A 24,916-nucleotide genomic window follows, 5' to 3' on the forward strand; every position below is an offset into this window, starting at 1 on the left:
CTGCTTCCCTCAACTACCATAGCGGCGCCGCCCTCGCCAGGCCCGTCTCTTGGCAACATTCGGGGGGAAACCGCGCGCGGACGACGAGATGTCAAAAGCGGCTGGGAAGCAGGTGGTCGCCACCTAGCCTCGAGCCGCCCATTAGCCAGGCAGCTCCAGGCAGCCGAGAGCTCCGGCCTCCCGCGAGACCAGCCCCGCGCGGCGGGCAGCTCTTGGCGAGCGAGCACGGGGAGCGCGCGCCGGCTGAGGAGAGCGGCGGAACCGCGCTCGCATCTCCGGGAGAGGAAGCGGGAGGCGGCGCCCTCCCTCCCTCCCTCCCCCGGCTTCACCCCGGAGCAGCGCCTGGCCAGCCCCGCTCTCTCCTCGCTGCCGTTCCTCCGCCAAGAAGATGGGGAAGAAGTGGCGGAGTCCGAGCGAGGCGGAGAAAGGCACCTCCTCCGACAAGGAGGAACTTGGCCGGCGAAGAAGCCGCAGCGCCAGTCGGGGCAGGTTTGCCGAGTCCTGGAAGAGGTTAAGTTCCCGACAAGGCTCCACCAAGCGCTCGGGGCTGTCGTCGCAGCCGCCGCCGGTAAGTGCTGCCCCGGAGCCCCGCCGGCCGCTTCGCTTTGTGTGGCGCGCAAAGTTCGAAGCGCTTCGACTTGCGAATGTGTCTGGCGAGGAAGCTGCGCCAGGGGGTCGCTCTCCTCGAGGCGCCGCGGGGCTGGCGAAAGACGCTGAGGGGAAAAGCGCCTCGAGGCGCGGCTGGCTTTCGGGAGGAAGCTGCCTGCCGGTGATCAGGGGCAAGATCAAAGCGCTCGCCAGGCGCTCTCGTCCAGCAGGCGCCGTGCCGCCCGGCCGGCTGCTTCGCGCGCTCTTGGGATGGGCGGATCCACTCGCCTCGCGCCCAAGGGAGCGAGCGGGGACCGAGCCTGCCCTGTCCCTCCCTCTGGCCCTCGGCTCTGGGGCTGTCACGAGGAAGTCGCTCCGCTGCGCCGTTTTCTTCCATTACAGTAGCCGGTTGGGAAATAATTGGCCACCTGAACCTTTCCCAGTCAGATGTGTTATGGGCCTAATATTGCTTCTCTTGGCAAATTTATTTGTCTTTGTGATCCTTGAGTATATTGGCGACGTCGTGTCGGGCATGATATGCCTCTGCTGGAACACATTCCTCCCAGTATAAACTTCCACGCTGTCTACTGTTTCATTGGCTGCAATGAGGGGTGTTAATGTGTGTTGCATGTATTGGCAGGGCCAAAAAGTAATGTGCAATCTTCAGCACTTGCTGGATGGGAAGTTCAGCCTCAGTCTCTGAGAAAGAAAGTGTCCCAAACTCAGCAGAGATAAATGAAATTCACTTGTTGCCTGGAAAAACATTGACTTACGGTAGCTGTTTAACCACTTGATGAAAATGAGACCCCTCCTCTTATTTCTGTGTTCATGTGAAGAGAAAATGGTTGTGGTGGTTGGACTGATGGCAACATTTGCATGGATAGTAGAGCAGTATTCTAACATTGCTTTGACTATGCAACTTGTTTTAACACATTCTGAACTGTAGTGTGTTTCTCTTAATCTTGCTAAGTGGTGCATATTCATTTTGTCTGTCACCGCTTGTCACATGAAAAACATTTGGAAAGAAGGATGCATTGATGCTATGTTTCTAAGGTATGGTACTTGTTTCTGGGGGGGAAACTGACTTACTGGAAAAATGGCAGAACATTTACTGTAGTTCAATGGTAGGCCTATGCTAAGGGAGTATATTGGTTACAGTGGTTTTTCTATGAAGATGGGTAGTATATGAAACCACCTGGAGTTGAGGTCATTCTGAGAAGGTCTGCAGTTTAGGAGAAGAGCTGTAGCTCATGGGAAGGGTATCTGCCTTGCATGCACAAGGCCCCAGTTTCAGTTCCTGGCATCTGTCTCAAACCTCAGAGAGCTGTCAGTGTGGACAGAGTGAGGGGTACGTAAGTGGATTAGCAGCTTTGCAAAGTTCCCTTAGTCTTCTTAGCTTTTAAACATATATTTAAACACCTTACTCTTTTTTCCTTAGAGAATTCACTGATTTATGATGGTTGTGTTTCTGATTATTATTATTTAAACGCCATTGATGGTTGAGCTGGAAAGAAAACATCAACAGGTTGCAGTAGGACAGTATGGAGAGAATATAAAGGCAAAGGGGGAAACTTGATGTAGAGTGGGTGCCATGACAACCAAAATCTGGAGAAGCAACTTGATTCTGACACAAACAGATGATGCAGAATAATAATAGTTATACATATTTTGGTTAAATCTGTATTATCTTTAATCTCATGTGTCATACAAATAAGTACATGAAATTGAATATTTGACTTTATAGCTGGATTTCACAAGAAATTCAATAGCAACCTGTGACATATAGCGGTAATAGCTATAAATTACAATATAAAAAGCTGTGATATGTTATCCATCTGAAATGGATGTTGGAAAATGGTACCAGGTTGTCATGATAAAGGGGCTGATAGGTATGTATGAATGCACATTTATAACCCTTGCAGCATCTGAGTGGGTGAGGCGAGGGCAAATAACAAAAAATCTGTAGAGAAAAGTTGAGTCACAAAGATTTAAGTGTCATAAACATACTTAAAGAGAACTAGCATGCTAAACTTTTTTTTAAGTCACAGTTGGTGTTTTCAGATAGAAAGAACAGTTTCTGGGGAAGAATGTGTGTTTGCAAGTGCTACCAAAACAGCTGAAAAAAGAGACAGAAAATATCATAGAATGCCAGGTAGCATCAAAATAGCTAAGGTGCTTATAGCTGTATCATGAAGAATAATTCATCTTTATTTCCAGTATATGAAAACAGTTCTGCATGCTGAATAGGTTTTGTGTCCATCATTTTTAGTCATTTATGTCCCTTGTTACATTCCATAGAAATGTAATCCTAGCCACCCTGAAACATGTCCCCAAACCAGAGTATTTTAATTTTGCTTGGTTTTTAAATAATTTTTGAAACTTCAGTTTAATTTATAATTTAACAATGCTAAATTGTTAGTAATGTCCAGGAGATAAAAAACTACCCCTATAGATGTCAGCCTTCTAGGGCTCTGGACAGCCAGAAATACCTAACCAAAGGGATTTGAATGTGCCTATGCTACCAAATGTGGAATGCAGACCCTAATCCATGAGGGTCTGACATGAGTCAGCAGTGTGATGCAGCAGCTAAAAAAGCCAATGCAATTCTGGGCTGCATCAATAGGAGTATAGCATCTAGATCAAGGGAAGTAATAGTACCACTGTATTCTGCTCTGGTCAGACCTCACCTGGAGTATTGTGTCCAGTTCTGGGCACCACAGTTCAAGAAGGATACTGATAAGCTGGAACGTGTCCAGAAGAGGGCAACCAAAATGGTTAAAGGCCTGGAAACGATGCCTTATGAGGAACGGCTTAGGGAGCTGGGTATGTTTAGCCTGGAGAAGAGAAGGTTAAGGGGTGATATGATAACCATGTTCAAATATATAAAAGGATGTCATATAGAGGAGGGAGAACGGTTGTTTTCTGCTGCTCCAGAGAAGCGGACACGGAGCAACGGATTCAAACTACAAGAAAGAAAATTCCACCTAAACATTAGGAAGAACTTCCTGACTGTAAGAGCTGTTCGGCAGTGGAATTTGCTGCCAAGGAGTGTGGTGGAGTCTCCTTCTTTGGAGGTCTTTAAGCAGAGGCTTGACAGCCATCTGTCAGGAATGCTTTGATGGTGTTTCCTGCTTGGCAGGGGGTTGGACTGGATGGCCCTTGTGGTCTCTTCCAACTCTATGATTCTATGATTCTATGATTCTAATCCAGATTAGAACTGTTTTATTGGAGATCCAGATATAGATATATGCATAGGCCTTTGTGACCACAGACAGACTACTGAAAAGCAATGAGGCATCAGAACTGTCAAGGCCAGTAAGATGACATGGTACAGATTCCTTCATGGGGAGGTTTCCCTCTTGTTTAGATACAATTTGTCTAGTCTTTCGTTATCCCAGGACCAAACTGGATGAGATACTTCCTGTCTTTTCTTTTTTACTTATTTTTTTTTTAGCAGCTCAGGGCACAATCTATGTAATTGTGAACAGAATGATGGGGCAGAGTTTGTTAATTTCCCTTCTTTGCCATGTTATATGATAGGGAAAATAGCAGCTTGGTGAGGGGGATTTAGATTGGAGAAAATGGCCTGCGGGGAGTTGAACTTCCATTAGCACTGTGTTCCACATCCTCCTCCTCCCAGGTATAGTACCTGCCTTCCTAGTAAGTTTAAAGAGATAGAAAATCCTATCAGAAATCCCATTCTTATCTAGTTTGGCCCTCAGCTGTTCCTAATCCTTCTTTGTTTCTGCATCACTGCTCTTTCTATTTCTGATTGTGATGGTATAGTGCCACTATCCATTGCGCTTGCTACGGTAAGTGCCCTTTATCAAGCAATATGAAGCATTCAAGCATGTCCAGAATGTTTGTGTCTAGCTAGCTGGTATATAGGTCTCCCCTCTCTGCCAAAACTCCTTATGTAGTTCAGGAAATTCTTTTGCAATCACTGCCAGTTCACCAGGAGCAGTAAAATTGTTTTCTCTCACAGCAGCTAAAAAAGCCAATGCAATTCTGGGCTGCATCAATAGGAGTATAGCATCTAGATCTAGGGAAGTAATAGTACCACTGTATTCTGCTCTGGTCAGACCTCACCTGGAGTACTACGGTATGTCCAGTTCTGGGCACCACAGTTCAAGAAGGATACTGACAAGCTGGAATGTGTCTAGAAGAGGGCAACCAAAATGGTCAAAGGCCTGGAAATGATGCCTTATTAGGAACGGTTTAGGGAGCTGAGTATGTTTAGCCTGGAGAAGAGAAGGTTAAGGGGTGATATGATAGCCATGTTCAAATATATAAAAGGATGTCATATAGAGGAGGGAGAAAGGTTGTTTTCTGCTGCTCCAGAGAAGCGGACACAGAGCAATGGATTCAAACTTCAAGAAAGAAGATTCCACCTAAACATTAGGAAGAACTTCCTGACAGTAAGAGCTGTTCGGCAGTGGAATTTGCTACCAAGGAGTGTGGTGGAGTCTCCTTCTTTGGAGGTCTTTAAGCAGAGGCTTGACAGCCATATGTCAAGAATGCTTTGATGGTGTTTCCTGCTTGGCAGGGGGTTGGACTGGATGGCCCTTGTGGTCTCTTCCAACTCTATGATTCTATGATTCTATGATTTACTTACCCCGTATATTCCGGCGAATAAGACGACTGGCCGTATAAGACGACCCCCAACTTTTCCAGTTAAAATATAGAGTTTGGGATATACTTGCTGTATAAGAAATATGACCCAGTGTATAAGACGACCCCCGACTTTTGAGAAGATTTTCCTGGGTTAAAAAGTAGTCTTATACGCAGGAATATACAGTAGTATAGAATGTTTAAGACTGAAATGCTAGGTAACTTACAATGGAGTAAGTAAATCCTATTGAACACTTGTTTTTAATTCTGATTAAATCTGTTTAGGCTTGTGGTGTACCGACCTGGAAAATGATATATCACATTGAAATCAATGGGTCTTATTTCAAGCCAAGCACATGTAGAACTGAAGTATTTGCTTTTCTTGATCTAGTTGAACAGCACAATCAGCATAAAGTTGTGCTTTTAAATCTCATTGATTGAGACTTGGATGTTACCTACCACAAGTGCTAAGTGCTGCCTCACTGCATGAAAGCAATGCCTTTCTCCTTGTGCTAGAGAACTTCGGGTTCAAGCTGGAGTATTTAACGCTCCTGTTGCATTTCCAATTGCCAAGGGAGAGTAGGTGGGTGGGTAGATTGGAAAGGGTCTTTTCTGTAGCTGTGTCCCCATTCTGAAACTTCTTTTTGGTGTTGGCCACATATTTGCCTTCTTTATGCAGACTGTGAACTCTTGTTTTACATGGCATTTGGTGGATTTTAAGTTTTGCTTTCTGCTTTTGCTTTAATAAGGCTTTGTTCTGTTTTTCTTGGTATACTCATCTGTATATCTGTAGAGAAATGGGTGGTGCTGTGGTCTAATCCACTTGCCGATTGTGTTTGCCGATTGAAAGGTTGGTGGTTCGAATCCGTGAGACGGGGTAAGCTCCCCTTGCTCTGTCCAAGCTTCTGCCAACCTAGAAGTTTGAAAACTTACCAGTGCAAGTAGATAAATAGGTACTGCTGCGTAGGGAAGGTTAATGGTGCTTGCGTGCACTCTGGCTTCCGTCACAGTGTCCCGTTGCGCCAGAAGTGGTTTAGTCCTGCTGGTCACATGACCTGCAAAGCTGTCTGCAGACAAACACGAGCTTCCTCAGCCTGAAAGCAGAGATAAGCACCGCACCCCATAGTTGCCTTTGCCTTTGATATCATGTTATGGTCAGAAAGGAGATTCATAAATCCTTTTCATAAATAATTAAATCTATGTCATAAGTGGTTTTTATACATGTCTTTCAACCCACTCCTAAGTATCATTTACTCAGACCCTAGTATATATATATATATATATATATATATATATATATATATATATATATATATATAAAATTTATACCCACCCATCTAGCTGGGTTTCCCCAGCCACTCTGGGCAGTTTTCAACAGAATATTAAAATACAATAATCTATTAAACATTAAAAGCTTCCCCAAACAGGGCTGCCTTCAGATGTCTTTTGAAAGTTTGGTAGTTGTTTTTCTCTTTGACATCTGATGGGAGGGCATTCCACAGGGCAGGTGCCACTGCCAAGAAGGCCCTCTGCCTGGTTCCCTGTAACTCGGCTTCTCGCAGCGAGGGAACCGCCAGAAGGCCCTCGGCACTGGACCTCAGTGTCCGGGCAGAACGATGGAGGTGGAGACGCTCCTTCAGGTATACTGGACCGAGGCCGTTTAGGGCTCTAAAGGTCAGCACCAATACAGTACTTTGAATTGTGCTTGGAAACGTACTGGGAGCCAGTGTAGGTCTTTCAAGACCAGTGTTATGTGGTCTCGGCGGCTGCTCCCAGTCACCAGTCTAGCCCTCTGTTTCTGGTACTGTCAGATATTTGCAAGTTTTTATTTATTCAGATGTCTGTTCCATCCAATTTCCATCTGCATGGAAATTGCAGATTGAAAAAAACCCCTACACAAATCATATTTTTATTCCACTACTTATTTAAATATTCACTTTAAATGCACTTTTCTCAATGTATTGTTATAAATTTTGGATACTGGAGTTTGTGGGTGCATGTCACCAATAACTACTGGGTTTGGCAAAAATTAGAATTAATTAAGGTTTGACTAAAGTGTGCCAAACACAGAAACCCCTGGATTCGGTTTTTCAATCAATCAATCAATCAATATACTTTATTCGACCGATAGTCAGAACAAAAACATTTCACAATACAAAGATAAACATATAAAACTGAAGGCATCAGGAGGATACATAAAATATAAAAATATAAAACTGAAGACATCAGTGGGATACATAAAAATATAAAACTGAGGGCATCAGCGGGATACATAAATGGGGTATGACCGCACTACTAAACCTCCTACAGGTAACCCACATCAAGACATTCGATTATACGTTTCCGACACTTGAGCGCCAGGAAAAGGAATTTAGCCACTGAGAAGGTTATTTTCCCAGTGGGCTTGTTTAGCAAATATGCTGCCTGCCGTTCTCTTGGTCGGGAACTAAACTGAGATAAATACGGGTCTATAAGATATTGCCTTAAATCATTATAAAAGGGACAACTCAGTAGAATGTGTTCTGTGGATTCTACCTCACCCAAGGCACAATGGCACATTCTCTGACCGTATGGGACTCCTCCAAATCTTCCCCTCTAAACCGCCGGGATTCGGTTTTTGTAATGGAGCCAGGCCAGCTTGGCAGAACTAGCTTAGTGGGAGTCATTGAAGGAACGAAGCTTGATGATGGCCAGTCATTAACCCATCAGGGAAGCCATTAAGAGGGAAAAGATGTACCAGACAAGGAGGGATGGGCTGGCTTCCTCTTCCAGCTGTGTGTTAGTGGGCAGAGACCAAAAGGGTTTAGGATTTCAGTCTGGATGATCTAGGCTGGAGGAGATAGTTTCACATGAGTAGCAGTGAGAGGGGAGGAAAGGAGCTGACAGTGACAGACTATAACAAAGAGGCATGGAGCATGGCCGATTGCTCTGCTTTAGACCCAAGCAAGGGACCCTCCGTGCAGGCTGTAATTCTCTGTCATCTAGGCTTCAGGTTGACATATACATAAATAAACCATGTGCAGTATCATAAAGACACCACAGTCTCTGCTGTGCCTTATTTTTCCAAAAGGAAACACTGACCCTGGGTTTAGCATGCCTGGTATGTCACGGTCTGGTTGGCGGGCAGTTGAAGTCCCGGCTGTGGATGTCAGGACTGGGGGCAAGATGGCGGTGCGGGAGCAGGGTTGAGAGTCCGGGTGGTGAGGGGGCAAGGATCAAGCAGCCAGGAGTTGCGAAGGCAAGGGTCCAAAGGTCGAGAAGCAGGAAGTCAGGCAGATGAAGGTCAGGAGGCAGGAATCAGGAAGGCGAAGGTCCAAGGCAGGAATCACGTAGGCGAGGGTCTGAAGGTTGGGAGGCAGGAAGCAAGAGGCCAGACGCAGCAAGGCAGAGAACGCATTGCTGTGGCAAAGAGCTGAAGGGAAATGCTGGGCTTATATCCCTCCCGGCTCTTGCCACCAGGTACAGTGAGTTATCAAGTGGCTTCGCCTGAGCAGCCGTGCCTTGCTTCTCCATAACAAGCTCAGGAGGGCCCCAGTCCTGCAAAGCCCATACTCCTGACATGGTACCCCTGGAATTTCACACTGTGGTGAAGATTGGGGTGGCGTGCAACAGTATTTTATCCTAAAATACATACTTTGAATGCATTTTTATGCCAATAACTGGAACATAAAATTAAGAAAACTGTGACCTTTGAATAATTATTATGTTCTGATCTTTATATTGGTCCAAGAGTGGTGAATTCAGTCAGCTAACTTAAAAAAAGCATGAATTTCCCTTCTGTTCCTTGTACTACGGTATGAAGGCCAAGTTTGTACCAAAACAAGTGCAAGACCAAATCCCTCCTAGCACCCTGCCTGTGTCTTGAGCAACAATAACTGCAAACCATTGCAGTTGGTTTGTAATGGACCCAACAACTCACTGCAGTATAGAACTTGTGAGATCAGAGATGAGGTGGATGTGAGCAGTTCGCATGCAGCATGCTCCTCAGTGTCCTTGAGCAGGAACAGAAACACACTGAGAACATGCTGGTAGAACAGAATGGTTTCTTTGCTGCCATCATTGCCACAGAGTGGGCACAACAGAATTCCTATGCATGTGTGCAATTGTATTCATAACAAATTTTAGCTATTTCCCAACTTGTTTCACCTTGCCCTGCTCCCTAGCTGCTAGCGCTGTCGTGGGTGAAGTGCTGGTCAGGATGATGGGGGGGAGGCTCCCTATAGGGAGTCCCCCTGACAATTATCATTGCAATGGGCATGCAGATGTGGGAATGCCTACAGTAAGTCTTTGGATTCTTGGCTTTAAATAAGTTTCAAATTGGAGAGCATGGATACATTATACTAATAGGTTGAACCTAAGTAACAAAGTTGGTTTTATAATACAGCTAAATTAAATATTTAACATTCCTATTTCTAATCTTAATCCATTTTTGTTTCAAAGATAATAATTGAAAAGAAAGGACAGCACTGTTTTATTATTGGTTCCTTAAAAATATTTTTTAAAACCAATATAGCAGATGGTAATTCATTTGCTTCTTAACAGAAATATTTTGCATGTGTTGGAACCACCTGGGTAATTTTTGTGTGTGGTATAATGTTGTTATTGGTGGAATAATTTGTTCAGAGAGAAAACATTTTCTGCCTTTCACAAACTTCATGTATATTTTAAAATACATTCTTTCCATTACTAATATTTTACTCTGGTATAGTACAGTATTAGAAACATGTGGAATTAAATGTTAATTAATACTTTCTAAATTTGCAATGAGGGCAAAAGGTCATTGGTAGTGAATAATATAGTGCTTATTTTCTGACTAGAAATAAATCTGCAAATTGCTTTAGAATAATTGCACGTCCTACTGGTTCTATGCCCCGCCCCCCCAAAACCCCCGAATGCTTTCTTGGCTCTAGCGACCATGGAACAGTCTTGTGTTAAAGTAGGGTAATGGCAAGCCAAGGTACATGCTTTCATACATACACCTCTGAAGAAGTGTGCATGCACACGGAAGCTCATACCAAAATATAAACTTAGTTGGTCTTTAAGGTGCTACTGAAGGAATTTTTTTATTTTGCTTCGACTCAGACCAACACGGCTACCTACCTGTAACTATGCTTTCATACAGTGACTTTAAAAAAAAATCCCAGACTGAAAGTACCACAGGGGTTGTTCTTAGCTGGCTGTTTTATTAGCACCACTATATCAGTTTATTAGTATTGCTTTACCTACTATATTTGTGACTTGTTAACCTCGTGTTCATGGCCCTGCAGTAATGTGTGTACTCTCTTACAGCTTATGCTCTGTTCCTGAGCAGTTTTGTTGTACGAAGTAATATTAGCTTTTGCAACAGGTAATCTTCCTGGGCAGCATCTACAGTATTTCCGTTACAGTGTATTGGTTATGTTTATATAAGACAAAAATATTTCACAAGCCTGATCAAAAAGAAAAGAAACTCTACACTCCAGAGTTATTTTAGCACAAGTTTAAACATGTCTGGTCACTTCCTTTTTTGTACAAGCCTTTCAGGGATGAGTTGTAAACTGACAACAGTTTGTGCTATTGTGGCAGACATTGGGAGGAGAAAGAATTTCTTCTAGGGATGGGAGACCCATTTGTCTTTTTCTTTTTTTAATAAATCTTTATTTATTTTCCTTTAAAATACAAAACAAGAACAAATTCATGAAAAGAAATCACAAGAAGCAAAAAAGAAGAAGAACAAAACAAAACAAAATCATAGCAAAATCATAACAAAATCATAACCTACCATATTCAAATCATATCATAACATAACTTAATCCAACAAAAAATAAAAACATCTTAACATAATTATATATAGCCACAAACAAAAATATAAAGATATACACACCAAAATAGACAAAAATAAACAAAAATAAACCTTTAAACATACATAAAAATAAAATCTTTATCTTCTTCCCCCCATCACCCATGACTTCCAGCCTTTCCTATAAGCTGATTTTACTTCCTTTATTTTGTGCATCCTTTATTCTATATTATTCCTGTTTTTCTTTTATTTGCATCCTTCATAATTCTGCTATAAGATTCGCTTTTTCAACCCACTTTCTTAAATATTCATTAACTGGTTCCCATTCTTTTTCTACCCTTTCCCCCCCTAAATTTTTTGGGACCCCTTCTTTTATTGCCAAATTTTTATATGTAATTAATTTTAATACCTAATCTTCTTTACTTGGAATTACATCACTTTCCCAATTTTTAGCTATTAAAATTCTGGCAGCTGCAGTTGCGTATATTACTGCACATCTATCTTTTGCTTTAACTTATTCCCCCATCATACCCAAAAGAAATATCTCTGGTTCCTTTTTGAATGAATGAATGTCTCGTCATCTTTTTTAATTCTTTATAAATTTCTTCCCAAAATATTTTACTTTTTTTGCAGCCCCACCATATATGTATAAACATGCCTATCTCTTCTTTGTATCTCCATCAGATGTTATCATTATTTCTGTATATTTTTGCCAATCTTGCCAGGGTAAGGTACCACCTATACTGTATTTTAAAAACATTTTCCCTCATATCATGATTTATAATATATTTCAAATCTCTTATCCAAAGTTTTTCCCAATTTTCATACATGATATATTTCCCTAAATCCTGCGCCCACTTAATCATAACTTATTTTGTCAATTCGTCTTTTGTTTCCCACTCCAGTAATAAATCATACAACTGTTTTATATACTTTCCTTTCCCTTCCAATATAATTTCCCCAAATTTAGACATTTCATTTTAAAATCCAATTTCATTATCTTTTTCAAACCTTTCATTAATTTGGAAATACTGCAACCAAACATTGCAGTATTTTTTAATTTCACTGTAATCTTTTAATTTCAATTTCCCATCCACATCTTCGAGCAGATCCTTATACATCGGCCAGTTATCTTCCAAATTATTTTTCCTTACCGCTATAATTTCCTTGGGTGATACCCACCAGGGCACTTTTGACCCTCCCAAAATTGGCAAATTTTGAAATAAGAACATAAGTTTTGGCAAAATACTCATTTTGACTATATAAATTCTTCCCAATAGCGAGATTTTTAATTTATTCCAAAATTCAATTTTATGTTTGATTTCCTTCCATATCTTTTCGTAATTTTCTTGATATAAATAAATACTCTTTACTGTCATGTTTATTCCTAAATATTTTATTTTTTCGTAATTTCAATTCCAGTTAACTCCTGTAATTCCTTTTTTCCCTTTTCTTCTATATTTCTGGTTAAAAATCTCACTTTTCCTTATTTTAAACCCTGCCCACTTTCCAAATTCCCTTACTTTTTCTAATACTTTGGGTATACTCTTTATTGGGTTCTCCGTGGTGACCACTATATCATCCGCATATGCTCTTATCTTATAACTTCTCCTTCCAATTCTAATCCCTTCAATTTCTTTTTCTTCCCTTATGCTTTTCAATAGAACCTCTAGTACTATTATAAATAATAGCGGAGATAATGGGCAACCCTGTCTTGTACCTTTATATATTTTTATCTCCTCTGTCATTATTCCGTTTATTACAATTTTGGCCCTTTGATTCTCATAAGTTGTTTCAATTCCCTTTCTGATCTTTTCTCCAATTTCCAGCGTCTCCAATTCCCCCCCAAAAAACCCCAATTTACCTTATCAAATGCCTTTTCTGCGTTTATGGTCATAATAGCCGCCTGCTTCCCCCTATCGTTATCCCAGCACTCTATAATATTAACTATATTTCTTATATTATCTTTTACCTGCCTTCCTTTGACAAAACCTACCTGATTTTCATGTATTATTTCCTTTAAAATCAATTTTATTCTATTAGCCAACATGTAACATGTAGACAACATGGATGGATTAAATATTCTTAACAAGAGGGTAACTTATGTACTTCAAAGTTTATATATGATTTGTTAAAATATGTTATCTTCTACAGTTTGTTTATTTTGAAATTTATTGCCTTTATACCACCCCTCCATACCCTGAGAAACAGAGAGGTAAAACACATTTATTGTACTAAACAGTATTTTAAACAATAATGTAGATTCATCAGGCAAAATAAATATTTATACTTCAAAAGGAAAAATAAGCTTTTATTGCAAGGCACAGGCCAAATAAATGTTAAAAAGTTTCTGAATGGCTTCTGAATATATTTGCTCTTATCAAAGACTAGCTGGCCCTGCCACACATTGCTGTGGCTCAGTCTGTTAAATGGAGGCTCAGAGTCCCCCTTCAGACTCCCCCTGTTTTCAGCGTGTTCTGTTTAGACAGGCGTATCCCTGTGATTTCCCCCTCCCTGTCCTGACCCATGATGTATCACACCTCCTCCCCCCACCCCCGGTTAATCCCTGTGAGTGGTCCCACTGTGTCCAGAGCTATCCCGTGCCCTCCTCCCCAAAACCCCCACCCAGGCGAGTCAGTATCTCCATTTTGTCTAGTCTGTAAAGGCTTCGGCCTAGTATGTAAACGGGAGCCGAGGTGCTGTTGAGAGGGAAGGTTTTATAGGTGTAGTACCAGTGTAGCCGCCGCTAGAAGGCGCTGGTTTGCAACCTAGTTCTTTTCTGGCATGCACTTTCTTCTGAGTGGTGTGTTTTGAAACACAGGGTTTTTGGTGTTTTGCCTGCCACAGGTGTGACATCTGTCTTAGCAAACTTTATAAGAACCTTCGGACATTCGATTGGGACGTTGTGTCACAATTTGAATGCAATCGGTCAAGCGGTTTCAGTAAAAAGTGGACACAAACCCACATGCCCTTTTTACATATGTGTGTGTGTGTGTGTGTCACTGTCTACCCTCTTTGGAAATTTTATGTTGACACCCTTCGCAAAATGAAAATTACATGGTTCAAAGCTGAGTTAAATGTATTAACACACTAGGATTGTGTTCAGATATCATGCTCTCTGACTTATCTTTGCAAAGCACAGGCTGAAGGATTGGGAATAAGCCTTCTGTATGTGCATTTTCTTTACAATAAGGACAAATAAATCATAGGGGGGAATAATTCTACATCATCTAAACAAATTTCGACCTGTTATTTGTTTCTGTCTTGTATTTCTCCTACAAAAATGAACCTGGGCTGTGGGGAGGTAATGTGGGCAACATAGTTATAATTATTGGTATTGTAAGCCTTGTTCCTTGGGGAATGAATTCTCTGCAGGGAGCCCATAGATAGAAAAACTGCTATCATGTCAACACCGGTTAAGATTTAGTCAAGCAAACAATCTGTGCTACCTTGGCATTGTACTGTATATCCAGTAAAATATCCACAGATATAAAGAAGCCGGGGGGGGGGGGGGAGCCAAATCTTTTCCATAAAAGAAGGAGAAGCAACAAGTGAAGAAGCCAGTTCTATCTAAAGGCAGTCTTGGCACAAAGTGTAGTTTCAGCAGTCACTACAATAAATGTATTTTGGCAGATCTGTGGTAGCTGCATTCTGCTGTCTTGTACAATAGATGCAAGTTTTGTACAGATCCCCCCCACCCGGTTATGCTAGCTAGCATTTTGTAATGCAGTATGTATTTTGTCTCATTAAAAGGAGGAGAATACTCCTATTTGACACATCAGAAACTTTTCTCTCTCCCTCTAGCTCTTTCTGTAGTGGACCTTACTAACAGGTAATGACTTAAAATAGGGACATTTCAAGGAACAGACACAGTAGCTCCTTGTTAACTGTGCCCTAATTAATAATCTATTACGGTCCAGCTCGCATAACACAAAAGTGACAGAATTCATAAATATAAAATATACAATTAGAATAGATTGCAGCAATAGCTCATGAGTTAAAATTGAAATATTGTAGGACATCTGCAAGACTGTAGGACTGAGATTTGGGCTACCATAAAAATTGATCCTAAGGCGCCCCAAGAGGGGACTTCAGCTTTTCCTTAGTAAGCTATTTTATTCTAGAGGATGACCTGTGCCTCCTGGTACAAATCTGGGCACAGAATCTGGCTACCAGCCAGGTCGTCTTGTGATCTTTGCCTAAGAGGAGAGAATTAAGTTTAGACTTGTCTGGAAGATTGGCGATCCTCTTCAGCAAAGGGTCGATGGTTTCTCTACGAATCTCAGCATAAACAGGACATTTAAAAATATATGTTCGGGGCTTCCTATTTCCCCTAATGGGCAGGTGCAAAGTCTCTGCATACAGGAGTCTTCCATAGGAGCCTTCCAGAGCCGGTGAGGGCAAGGCCGAGCTTCTAGAGCAGGGGTGTCAAACTCAAATTCATCGGGGGCCGCATCCGCAGTTTAGTCACCCTCAAAGGGCCGGTTGTATCTGTAGGACTATGTGTCCACTCTTTATTATCATAAATTATTGTCACTGCATTCAATTATTACTGTTTTTTTGTAATAATGTAAGTAATAACTAGCTCTGAAAGCAGAAACATAGTCAGAATAACGGCAAGTAGATATTCAAATGTACAATTATTGTACAATTGATTGAAAAATGATTTTTGGTAACTGCACTGGGTGGTGGAGGCTCGCTAGGGTTTCATGCAGGACCTTTGCAGAGCTACTAGTACCTGGAGATGCTGGGGTCCTTCTGCATGCAGGACAGATGTTCTGCCAGTGAGCCACCACCCTTCACCAAAGGGACTGGCTGAGGTTGACTCACTGGAGCTGCTCTCCTGGTTCGAAGGTTTAAGGGCCAGAAGTATAAAGCAGCATCCTATGTTTCTGAGGAGAGGGAGAGGGAGGGGAGGGGAGGGGAGGGGAGGAAGGAAGGAAGGAAGGAAGAAAAGAGGGAGTGGGAGGGAGGAAGGAAGGAAAGAGGGGAGAGAAAGAAGAGTAGGAAATAAGGAAGGGAATAAAGAAGGAAAGAAAAAGAAAGAGGGAGAGAAGACGGAAAGGGAGAAAGAAGGAAGGAAGTAGAGGGAAAGAAAGAATAAGAATGAGGGAGAGGAAGAAAGATGGGAAGGACGGAAGGAAGGAAGTAAGGAAGAAAGAAAGAAAAGAAGGAGTAGGAGGGAGAGAGGAAGGAAAGAGGGGAGAGAAAGAAGAGTAGGAAAGAAGGAATAAAGAAGGAAAGAAAAAGAAAGAGGGAGAGAAGACAGAGATAAAGAAGGAAGGAAGGAGAGGGAAAGAAAGAATAAGAACGAGAGAGAGGAAGAAAGAAAGGGAAGGGGGGGGGTCGCCGCCTTGATTCAGCGCCAGAAAAGAGCGCAAAGGGACCCAGGGGCAAAAAGCATTTCCTGTGCAGCGTGAGGCAGCGGGTGTCCGTTTTAGGAGAAGTGCGTAAAGCCTCAGAGTTGCACATTTGTGAGGCTGAGCTGCTGCTGAGCTCACGTTCATGAGGCTGAGCCGCGGCAGCAGGAGGAGGAGGTGAGGCAAGAGGAGGTGCCCGGCAGCGCCGTGCGGAGAGTCCTGAGCCTCTGGGACGCAGCAGTGCTCTGTAGCACTTTGAATCCCCCTCCTCCTCCACACGGCGCTGCTGGGTGCTTTGACTGTGCTTCAGCAGCAGCAGCAGCCGTTTCCAGGCGCCGAGCCGTGGCAGGAGGAGGAGGATTCAAAGTGCTACAGTGCACTGCTGCGTCGCAGAGGCTCGGGACTCTCTGTGCGGCGCTGCCGGGCGCTGACCCGGCAAGCTGCCTCCTCCTTCTCCTGCTGTGGCTTGGGGCGCTCCACGCAGCGCTGCTCTGGCCGCCTTTCTACCCCCCCCGCCCCCAGCTGTTTGCCGGCGCTTTGTCGGCGCGGCGCTTTAGCAGCAAGGTCCCGCTGCTGGGTCCCGCTGGCTGGGGTGCTCGGCGGGCCACATAACGAGGTCTGGCGGGCCGGATTTGGCCCCCGGGCCTTGTGTTTGACACCCGTGTTCTAGAGCTTCTAGCGAGAGTGAAAGCCCTTTTTGCATTTCTGGATGCGAGGAAATAGAGATACGTATGTTGCTGGAGCGGCTATGTATCTCCCATTTTCTTAAGTTTATAATCAGGAACCCTTGTACAGTCCTGTTGTCTCTCTGTGCCCATGATTCTTTGCCTAACCACAGATCTAACTTGGCCCAGGCCCATAGTTATGAGGGTTTGGGAAGCAAGGCCCAGTTTCTGGAGGGTGTTTAGAACTGCTGTCTGCCAGCCAGACTGAAACTGGTTGCTCAGAGTCAATGGGGCTATTTCTCAGGGGAGCAGTTTCAAAGTTAGTCACTTATATATTGATGTTATACTGATACGAGCTTCGACTTTCATCATCCCTGTCTGACCCATGCATTTGGAACACATCTGGGCACCTGTAGAAGGGCTCTGAGGAGTTTGGATTGCACTCTTTCAAGGGGAATGAACGAGGAGGGAGGCAGGCCCAGAAAGGATCCGTAAAGGAGCTGTGCCAGCATTTTGGCTTTGTATAATTTTAGTGCTGCGGGGACATAGAAGCCCCCTTTGAGTTCTAAAAAAATTCAAGAATAGCATTTGCAGATCTTTCTCCTGCACTCCCATTTGAGTTAGTATGAATTTTGTTAGATCTTGATGCCTGGACTGCCATTCCTAAATATTTATAATTCGAGACTTGTTCTAAATTTTGACTTGAAGTTTCCAGTTTCTGAGCTTTGGTTTTTTCTCAAAAGCAAGAATTTTGGTCTTCTGGTAATTTATTTTGAGGTATTCCGTCTCACAAGAGGCAGCAAATTTTCTTAGTGCTCTTCTAAGCCCTATAGGGGTTCTGGATATCATTACCGCGTTGTCTGCGTAAAGCAGAGCCGTGATGTGCCGGTTTGCTAACTTCGGAGGTTGGAAGGCGAGGTTACGGAGAGTGGTTACCAGGTTGTTTAAATAATAAAGGGGCCAAAGGCATCTTTGCCTAAAACCCTTAAATGTTTTGATGGGATTTGTTAAGTGCCCTAGCCGGCTGCACCTGACTCTGAGGGTCGTGTTTGAATGTACTACCTGAATTAAATATAGTAGCCTTCTATTGATGGTAGTGGCCCAAAGCTTGTTCCAGAGCTGGCCCTATGCCAAGGCTGGGTGGCGCAGGGTGCCAGGCCGCCAGGGGGGAGCTGCGCTGCGGGGCGCCGGAGGGACCTTCGCACCAGGGCGCCAGATATGCTTAAAACGGCCCTGGCTTGTCCCAGAGTCTGGTTCTGGGGACTGAGTCAAAGGCTGCTTTTAGGTCAACAAAGGCTGCATATAGTGAGACCTGCCCTCCTTAATTATATTTGTCTATAAGGTGTTGTAGTGTTAGGCAGGGATCTAACGTGGACCTGCTGGGTCTAAATCCCGCTTGTTCTGCCGCCATAAGGTCTCTATCCTTTAGCCACTCTGTGAATTTTTCCAGCAGGTGCTTTGTGTAAAGTTTGCTAATTACACTTAATAAGCTGATAGGCCTGTAGTTTGATGGATCCCCTCTGTTGCCTTTTTTAATGGAATGGAACAAAGTTGGCTGTGCCCCAGTCCCTTGGGATGCGGCTGGTATTGTTTATATGAGTGAAAAGAGTGGCTAGGAAAGGGGCCCACCAGTCCGCCTATGATTTTAGCATTTCTGGAGGGACGCCATCAGGTCCAGGAGCTTTAGCCATTTTCAGTTGGTTTATATGCAATTTCACTTCTGTTTCCGAGACAGCCGGCCATGTAGCCAGCTGCTCTATTTCATGTTCCTGAATGGGATATTCAGCATCCTCATACAAAGCTTGAAAATAGGAGACCCAGTGGTCAGGTGGGATTTGTGTAGAGGGGAAATAGCCTTGAAGGGGCCGGAAGTGACCAATTTCCAAAATAGTGACTGATTTTTTTTCCCTTTGCCGCGCTAATTAGATTTGACAAGTATTTTCTGCTGTAGGCATATTTTTGGCGGGTTATTAGGGCTTTGTACTCTTTTTTTAGAGCACAGACAGAAAGATGGGCTTGTTGTCTATTGGCGTTATCAGCTTTGTAGGCAGTTTGTAACATTTTCTTGGCCTGGAAGCCGGTGTGGTCAAACCAAGGGTTGTTTGCTGTTTTCGGTTGAGTAGGCCTCGTCTCTGAGGTGTTAAAGAGGTAGGGTTTTAGGCGTTGAAGCAAGTGCTCATATTCAACAAGGGGATCTTCTGGATAGAGGTTGAATGTCCAACGCAGGGATCCATTTAGCTCGACATCCAGGGCGCTCTAAAGCAGTAAGAGTGTTGTCCCCTCCCCCTTGTATCGCTATACATTGGCCCCTGCGCACGCATCGTGAACATTTTTAGATTATTTTTTTTTGAAATAAGAACATGAGAAGCAGAAGTTATTATTGTTTAATTCTATTTTTGGGGTTGTCATTTATTTTGGTGGGTATTGTATGATTTGGGCGTTGTTGTGTGTTTTGGTTTCTGTGTGTGTGTGTGTGTGTGTGTGTGTGTGTGTGTGTGTGTGTTCTGTTATTTGGATTTTCTAATTTTGGAGTAGGTGACCCAGAGAACCTAGAGAACTACTTTAATAATCCCGACCGGGGGGGGGGGGATGTCAAATAGCGAAGACCCACAGCCCCGTAGCAACAGAAGGCGAGTTCCGAAGCACCCGAGCTGTTTGGTTCCATAAAAAACCCAGGAAGTGGCAATGGGAAGGCAGGAAATTGTAAATGGGGGGGGGGGTTGGCCACTGCAAATATCCGAGGACTTAAACTGGGGAGAGAAAGTGCACGGTTGTTTTTTTTAAAGATGCAGAGTCTTGCAATAAGTCATAGTATAAAGCGTAGGTTAAAAGGGGCCTACATAAAACAAAGGCCGTGCTGCGTCCTGTGGCCCGGGCACCCGCCCTTCCCCCCCGGGCCTAGTGGGGGCCTGGCAGCCTGGCAGGGGGCTACATAAAACAAAGGCCATGTTGCGGCCTGCGATCCGGGCACTCTCCCCCCCCGAGCCTAGTGGGGGCCTGGCAGGGGCCTACATAAAACAAAGGCCGTGCTGTGACCTGCGATCCGGACACTTGTCCTCTCCCCCCGGGCCTAGTGGGAGCCTAGCAGCCTGGCAGGGGCTTAGGGGTCTGATAATGGACGCCTTGGTGGTTTCAGTTGCTTGGTTGATGATGTCATTATTTGGTTTGTGGGTGTGGTGTAGATTTTACAGGAAGGGAGGGGGTGTTCTGTGGGAGGAAACCCATTTGAGGGCTCTGTTTTACTTTGTTGAAAAACAGGTTTTTACCTGCGGAGGTGTGAGATGTGTGGGGTTTTTTCCCCCTAACAATATTCGGGGAGTGGCCTTGATCATTGTGTCAAAATTTCAGGACGATCAGTCAAGCGGTTATGGAGAAAAGTGGAGCCCGCACTTTCATGATTTTTACATTTTTATATATAGTCAATTGTACTAGTTTTTGACCCTGACAGGAATGTATATTCCCCAGGGATATCACCTCTTGTGTGGCCATTCAGAATGTGTAAACTTAGCCGCCACGAAAATTTGAAAAGGCAGGCGCTGGTGTAGTTTGAATATTGGTCCATAGATAGCCTTGGGGTCTGGCGGGCTTCTGGGCTTCTGGGCTAACATCTCGGGAAACCCAATTTTGCACCTGTATTTGGTTGCTAAACTGGAGTCATCTGGCCCTAGCCTTGCATTTAGATCACCCACCAGCAGGACCTTTAACTGTGCCCTACATAATTGAAGGGAGGCGGGTGGCGCTGTGGGTTAAACCACAGAGCCTAGGGCTTGTTGATCAGAAGGTTGGTGGTTCGAATCCCCGCGAACGGGTGATCTCCTTTTGCTTGGTCCCTGCTCCTGCCAACCTAGCAGTTCGAAAGCACGTAAAAGTGCAAGTAGATAAATAGGTACCGCTCCGGCGGGAAGGTAAACGGCATTTCCACGCGCTGCTCGGGTTCACCAGAAGCGGCTTAATCATGCTGGCCACATGACCTGGAAGCTGTACGCGGGCTCCCTAGGCCAATAAAGCGAGATGAGCACCAGAGTCTGTCATGACTGGTCCTAATGGTCCAGTCAAGCATTCTTGACATATGGCTGTCAAGCCTCTGCTTAAAGACCTCCAAAGAAGGAGACTCCACCACACCCCTTGGCAGCAAATTCCACTGTCAAACAGCTTTTACTGTCAGGAAGTTCTTCCTAATGTTTTGGTGGAATCTTCTTTCTTGTAGCATGAATCCATTGCTCCGTGTCCGCTTCTCTGGAGCAGCAGAAAACAACCTTTCACCCTCTTCTATATGACATCCTTTTTATATATTTGAACATGGCTATCATATCACCCCTTAACCTTCTCTTCTCAAGGCTAAACATACCCAGCTCCCTAAGCCGTTCCTCATAAGGCATTGTTTCCAGGCCTTTGACCATTTTGGTTGCCCTCCTCTGGACACATTCCAGCTTGACAAGGCAGTTGAATCATAGGAGAAGCACCAAGCTGCACACCTGATTCCTCCTCTAGAACAAACGCCCCATCTCTATCCAGCTCAGCAGAATTCCCAAGCATCACCCAAGAAATCACTGTTACGGATGTGGCAACAGCATAACAGTAACCATAAGAGACACAGGTGGTGTCTGTGGGGTTGGGATCATTTTTTATCAGCTTCAGCTGATTTGCCAGTTTCCGTTATTTACACACTGGTTAGATTAATTTTGGATCACTAGATTGCTATTTATGTAGGGCGTCCCTTAAAGACAGCCTGGAAATGTCAAAATGTACGGTACTTGCCAGAATGCCTGTGGTATTATTAGTATTAGTATTTTAGTATTAGTATTAGGCTTTCGTACCTATGCTTCTCTATGAAGTCTTAGTACAGGTTGCAACAATATAAACATAATATGGTTAAAATGGTTAAAACAAAGTATGGTATGCACTTGTCTTCTCAGCCATATTTTTTCCCTTGAGAATGAGCAGAGGGCTCATTCTCATTGTTTGGTATTATGGACTATACAGTTAGGTGTGCTATGCCATTAACTATCAGAATTATTTTTTGAAATTCATGGTTTTTTGACAACCATGCTAAGGGAAAAAATGGAAAAACACCTTAATTGGTCTGCTTAATGAACCCAAAACATTAGCATGACTTTAGGTACCACTTTGTTTGTTTGTTTAGTCGTTTAGTCGTGTCCGACTCTTCGTGACCCCATGGACCAGAGCACGCCAGGCACTCCTGTCTTGCACTGCCTCCCGTAGTTTGGTCAAACTCATGTTCGTAGCTTCGAGAACACTGTCCAACCATCTTGTCCTCTGTCGTCCCCTAGGTACCACAGATGTGCTGTATTTTTAGCATTCATGTCACTGAGGTCATACTTTGTGAAATTGAACAGGGTCTAGAACTTCTAAAACTAATTTAATTCTTTTTATTCCTGGGATTAGTCACTTTTTCAAAAGTAAAAAAGAATTAGTAGGTTTTGCTTCATATAACAGATCCACTGTGTATTATAATTACATTTCATAAAAAAGAACACTGAACTGTCTTCGTTGCTCATGTTCACTTCCATCCCTTCTTAAATAATGAAGTAAGGAAAGGGGATTGTAACAAGATAATATCACAGCACCATTCACCTGGAACATAATTTAAAGTTAAAAAAGGTAAAAGGACCCCTGACTATTAGGTCCAGTCGTGACCGACTCTGGGGTTGCGGCAGTCATCTCGCTTTACTGGCCAAGGGAGCCGGCGTACAACTTCCAGGTCATGTGGCCAGAATGACAAAGCCGCTTCTGGCGAACCAGAGCAGCACACAGAAACACTACCTTGCATGCTTTTTTATAATGGAAAGTTGGATTGTGCATTCTTAATCAATTAAATAAACTGCACTGCTGAAAAGTTTGGCTCTATTTAACTGGGGGAAAACCTCTTGCTGTACATGTGTTTCTTTCCATGCACACACACACACACACAAGCATTGCTGTGTTCCTTTTCAGAGGCTGCATTCCATCACCAGAACAATTAATGCAAAGGAAACATAACACCATAACACCAAAAGGTTAAGGCGTTATAATAAATTAAACTTAAATCATTTCACTTGCACTTCCTTTAAATCACACTTCACGATAATTAAACCAGAAATTATTGCTTTGCATGCTGGTTTATGTATACCCTACTGTTTGAGTGACACTGATGGATTGATGTCCCTTGTAGTTTGCAGCCAAAAAAGGCATGGGAAAATATATGCTGTTCTTAGCTCTTTCTAGGACTAATAATTAACAGTAATTAATGAGTCACACTGTCCTGTTTCAATCAATCAATCAATCAAAACCTTTATTGGCATCATTTCCAAACATTTAAAATACATAATCCAGTACAATCATCTGGTATCTGATGAAGTGTGCATGCACACGAAAGCTCATACCAAAATAAAAACTTAGTTGGTCTTTAAGGTGCTAGTTTAGGAATTTTTTTATTTTGTCAGTACAGTACAGTATAATCATGTCGCCAACTTATCAGTACAGTCACTTGCCAAAAGGGGGAGAAGGCCAGCAATCTATATCACCTCTGTGGGTCTCCAATGGGGGCAGGATCCTGTAGTGTACTTCGGCGACAAAAGATCAAATAGAGGAACTTAGCTACAGTCTTGGTATGCTCCTGGTCTCTCCCCTGTAATAGGAAGTGTATAACCTCTATCTCCGGTTTCCATTTTGGAATACATAGTTGGTCCAGGTATTGCTGGCGGATATCGTCATACATTTTGCATTTAAGGACCATATGGGCTAAAGTTTCAACCAGATGGGCGTCGCATGGGCAGATCCTGTCTCCTTCTGTCGTCCCTGCGAACCTACCCCAGAGGAGGTTAGAGGGGTTAGCGTTGAACCTAGCTAGCGAGAAAGCCCTTCTTTCTTGTGTTCTTGTGAACATGTTTTTCTCGCAGCTAAAGTCAGTTCCTGGCGCTCTATGTCCCACAACCTGGTTTTTAACATGGCTTTGGCGATTGGAAAAGCCACAGCTCCTAGGGGGTCGTATCTTAGTGTAGAACATTTGTAACCCTGGGGAAGGAAAAGGGTCTGACAGGACTTCACTAAGTAAGGAATCTTTATCTGCTGAAAAGCATATGTTTAGCCAACCTAAAAGAAAACTCATCCAGACAGCTGTCTCAAGTTTGTGTTGGCCTCCCTCTAGGCACAAGGCTGCATAAGGTACACAGCGAGGGAACTGTCCTGTTTGAAATTAATGAGATGGTTTGGATTAGTAATTTAAACAATAGGAGAATTTGAGTTTCCTGCCTTTATTTTTATAAACTGAGAAATACTTTAATATTTTATCCTTCGTGTGGAGTTCAAATACAAGAGCACCAGGTCAAGTAAAGGTTCTTCCCAAGAGGCTTTATAACAGGTAATTTCTATATACTGTAAGTGGTTTCTTGAAAATGGTTTTGCATAAAAGAGGACACATTCTCTCTCTCTATGTGATGTTTTACTCAATGGAATTGGTTTGAATGTATATGGTTTCAAGACATAGGTGAGGCAAAAATGACAATAGCTTACCTCTTTTGTTCTTTTGGTTTTTGCTGGCACATTATCCTTGCTGTGCAATGTAGTTTGTTACATAATACTACTTTTAGATTATTATTTTTGTCCAAGTAATCTTTATTGATGATGTGAATGCTTGCTCATTCCTCAGGTAAGGAAACGGAAATACTGTTGCAGAAATGTAAATAGCTTACCATGAATCACCTTATGCCCATTTATCACTCCTTTCTTGGATGAACTGTGAAATGTATCTCAAATTTGTCAGGGGACTAGACCTCCTTTTGAGAGAGGGATGGTGTTATGAGTTTGGCCATCTTAATTACTGTGAATGAGCCTATTACTAGGCAACCGATGAGGAGTTTGGGACTTGACAGAAAGTTAATGTTTCCTAATGGCTGGGCATGTTTTCTTTCATC

At 43.2% G+C, this 24,916-nt stretch overlaps 1 protein-coding gene across 1 annotated transcript in view; it reads left to right on the plus strand.

Moving 5' to 3' along the window:
* The first annotated feature begins 388 nt into the window (after positions 1-388).
* The window catches only part of TRPM3 (transient receptor potential cation channel subfamily M member 3), a 335,637-nt gene continuing 311,109 nt past the window's right edge, over positions 389-24,916 (plus strand). Inside the window, exon 1 of the mRNA XM_035100060.3 lies at positions 389-568. Within this exon, the coding sequence (XP_034955951.3) occupies positions 389-568 (180 nt within the window). The remainder of the gene's footprint in view (positions 569-24,916) is intronic.

The sequence above is a fragment of the Zootoca vivipara genome, chromosome 10 (genome assembly GCF_965207765.1).
Source record: "Zootoca vivipara chromosome 10, rZooViv2.hap1.1, whole genome shotgun sequence".
Taxonomy (NCBI): domain Eukaryota; kingdom Metazoa; phylum Chordata; class Lepidosauria; order Squamata; family Lacertidae; genus Zootoca; species Zootoca vivipara.